Here is a 3,771-nt window from a genome sequence, read left to right as displayed (position 1 = left end):
GCAATTACAATCTGTTACACAGCCGCGAACTCTACGTTTTCTTTCTTTTATCATTTACACATCCAGCTTCTGTTCTTTAATTAATCATCAGTACTACATTTTCTTGCTTGGTGCATTAACTTTGTTACAGATTAACATAATTTTGGTGCAAATGAAAAAAAAATACCCCGCCGATGGTCGATTATGATCTGGGTTATGTAAAAGCTCCTTATCAGTAAGCGATACTAAGACGTCGAGACAAGAAGAAGAGTTCGTGTTTTGTGTTCGAATACTTCATAATGACTTTATTTAAAATTTTGTCACATTTACCATGGCTACAATATCTGCTGATGAGACAAAGAAAGTTTAAAGTAAATGCGATGTCTAGTGTAGTCATATGCATCTTGTGGAAATTTAAATACATACACCAAACCACTTTTATTGAATAAAAAGAATGGATATCACAATGCCAAACATTATTTCCGAATGAACATCTGTCAAAATGTTTTCTTTCGGCTTCCAACTCATGGGCTGCGACTGCGAGTAAATGCTTTGGCTATCAGGTACAGCAAGACATAAATTACATATACTTGTAAATTTAACTTTTTAAGGGTTACTTTTTGCTGCTGGCAGCTTAATTTTATGTTGTTAGAGACTAATTTGAGACTAAAATGCAGTACCTATAGTAAGAGTAAGGCTGTTAGGAGAGACTTGGCCCACCTTGTTTTCAGTCACTAGCTTGCTTAGGTATAGCCTAGCTAGTTCCTATTAAGCTACCTTAACCAATGTAGTTTGTACAGTTTGGTGATTTTAAATTGCGCTATTTTAATAGTCACGAGGAGATCAAAGCTAAAAAGCTTAATGAAAAGATAATTTGGTACTAGCTAGGTAGGTAGTTAGCAGATCAAAGACATTGGTAGGTACTAGCTAGTAGTAGGTATTCTAACAGGGATAGCCTACTACCTAGTAGCTACTACTAGGAGGTACCTACATCTTAACCCAACCTTAACCGTACTAAGCATTGCCTTAACCTAGTGCACCTTGTGTTTAATTTGTCTAGTAGGATCTAGGAGGGTAAAGGCCCAGTTGCTTAGGTTAGGTAGGGAATAGTAAGTAGCACCTAGGTTTGGTAAAATCAGGGTAGATCTAAGTAATTGCCCTGTGTCAGATATTTCCATGGAAATTTTTTTTTTGACAGTATTTTGGCTGCTTATTAAGTATTTATGGTTATTTTTTGTCGTTCGACTATAATTAAAACCCAGGTACAAGTACTAAACATGGCAAATACATTTGACCCCCAATTCCTAGTGACTTTCGTATTCGTGGGACCGTTCCTTGCAGTCCGTACAGAGTTATTGCTTAGAATTACCAAGATCAGCAGTTAGATTAGGCAATATCTATGTTCCCTTAACATGTGATTGTGCCAAAAAAATATTTCTTTGAATAGCAAGGGAATTATTTTGTGACATGGTCAAATTGCATAAAACTGAGAAATTAAAGATGTGCAGAAGGTAGATTGTCAAAAAAGAAAAAAAATAATCAATTGTTCAAGTTGGCCCAAATTCAGTAATGCAAAGCCCTCTGATGATGGTTATTATTTTGTACATGTAAGGAAAATTAGTTGGCAGTGGCTACGTATTTGACTATTTAGCCAGCATTTCCGGTGCACATGTGCAGTTGATTATTTTCACACTTTGTTATCTAGTTGCATGTAACTGGAATAATGTGCACAGTTTATTTTGTTTTGCTGTCTTTTGTTATAAATCAGTGAACTGGCAAGAAATCATTCGCAATTTTGCAGGAATTAGACAGAAACAGTTTGCCCGTATTGTAATCAATTGGCCGTGAACCAGCAAGCCAGCACGGAGTGGTATTTAGCTGGCTTTAGGGTTACTTGTTTGTGCAACAAACAAAATAACTGGTTATTCAATATTTAACCTAACCTAACAAGAGACATATCTTTCTTGAACAATAGTAAGAGTCAAAATATCGATGTCGCTGGCTTTAAATGAAGCGAAACACTTTGGATCCATTTGTGATTACGTCATCCTCTGCAGTAATCAACTGCACGTGTGCACCAGAAATGCTGGCTAAATAGTTGGATACGTAGCCTGCCGTAACATGGCAAAATATCCACTTTGAAATTAGTTTGATTGCAGTAAGGACTATACCTAGGAAAACCAATTAGCTTACTTGTACTATGGAGATTCAGGACACCAGCAAAATCTTATGATGTGGTATTTAAGTAATAGGCACAAATGTATAAATAACATACAGGCAGTCCCGGTTATCGGTGGGGTGTTGGTAAGCGAAAGCCACCATTAACTATTAAGTGAAACTCTGCGATTTGTGATGTTTATGGCGCTGATATCCGGTTAATGGTGCCTCTGTTAAGTATGTTATGGTGCCATAACTCTATTATTGGTGCCTTATGGCGCCATAACCGGAACTCGACGCGTCATGGCGTCATAAATCGCCAAGTTCATGGCACTAGACAAGCCCCATAAAACTCGACTGCCATTAGCTGAGTCAGCCAATAACCGGGGACTGCCTGTCAATCTTAAATGTGATCAAATGAATTTACATTTTGTTTGCTTCATATCTGAAATGATGTGTTTGCAGTTTGGGTTCTGATTTTGAAATTTCAAAGTCAGCAACTCTGACTGTTGAATGGCTAATGGGTGTAAACATTACAAATTCTTCCATTGTATCTCTTACCAAAACAGAAAGTATACATGAGGTACAAAAAGCATCAGCATTTTACCTCTGTGATTACATTTCATTGGTAAAGACCAGGAAAATGGTTTCAACTTCAAAATTTGAAAAATTATAATCATATTATTTAAACTTCAAAATCTGGAAACTAGTTATAATCACATTATTCTTGTGCATTTTAAACCAAAACTCATTATTCTAAACAGCACCTTCATTTGATTAGTGTTTAACATTAGTACGTATTTAAACTTCTTTGTAACCTCTCACTTACAGTGCTTTCTCTTCCCCAGATATCATTTGAGTGCAAAGAGAAATTGAATTTGTGGCACATAGTTAATCGCACATGTACTATTAAGGCACTGTTGACCGCTGGTCTGTGGCTATTCATAACACACTGAGGGAATAAAATTAAGGCCAAGGCAGATGGTTCATGGTGGAGCTTGCAGCATAGAGCATAAGCTAACTTTTCCAATACATGTAGTAGGAAACGCCAGAGCTTAGAGCATGTTATCCAGGGTTGTTGTTCATATTAATACTGATATGTCCTTTTTATGTTTGCTGGTACAGTATGTATGTATATACTTGTAGTATGCTTGGTGCCAAAAATTAACTTTTTGAGCTTTAAATTGCAAATATAAATAAATTGTGCTACATTGCTAATGGCCTTTCATTTTAGTTTATTCTGTAGTGTTTATCATAAAGATTATTGTCAATGACTGATATGTACTTCTAAGTATGAATTATTTTTTAATGTTTCCTTTGATTTTTTTCATTGCAGTCCCTACAGGATGGTGGCAAATCTTGACCTTGTCATCGATGGGTCTAGCGTCAATGGGCTTCAGAGTGGAGCAAGAGAAATAGTTCGAAATATTCGGCCAAATTGGAAAGAAAATGAGCTACAGTTTAAAGTGATTATTAATTTTTTTATGAATGGATAAATACTGTGTTTGTTCTATATATAAACCTTTTAATTTACTTTTACCTGGAATAACACATCAAGCTAATAATTGAGTTAGTCAACAAGAAACAAAGCTGTCATTTTTTCAGGAGCATATCCCCTAACTAGTATGTTATGAT

General features: G+C 35.9%; 1 protein-coding gene across 1 annotated transcript in view; it reads left to right on the top strand.

Moving 5' to 3' along the window:
* The first annotated feature begins 418 nt into the window (after positions 1-418).
* The window catches only part of LOC135203079 (ethanolamine kinase 1-like), a 103,280-nt gene continuing 99,927 nt past the window's right edge, over positions 419-3,771 (top strand). Inside the window, 2 exon segments of the mRNA XM_064232691.1 lie at positions 419-542; positions 3,473-3,602. Coding sequence (XP_064088761.1) covers positions 466-542; positions 3,473-3,602 — 207 coding nt within the window. The 5' untranslated portion in view covers positions 419-465.

Source organism: Macrobrachium nipponense, chromosome 33 (assembly GCF_015104395.2).
Source record: "Macrobrachium nipponense isolate FS-2020 chromosome 33, ASM1510439v2, whole genome shotgun sequence".
Classification (NCBI taxonomy): Eukaryota; Metazoa; Arthropoda; class Malacostraca; order Decapoda; family Palaemonidae; genus Macrobrachium; species Macrobrachium nipponense.
This window is presented reverse-complemented; position numbering and strand designations above follow the sequence as displayed.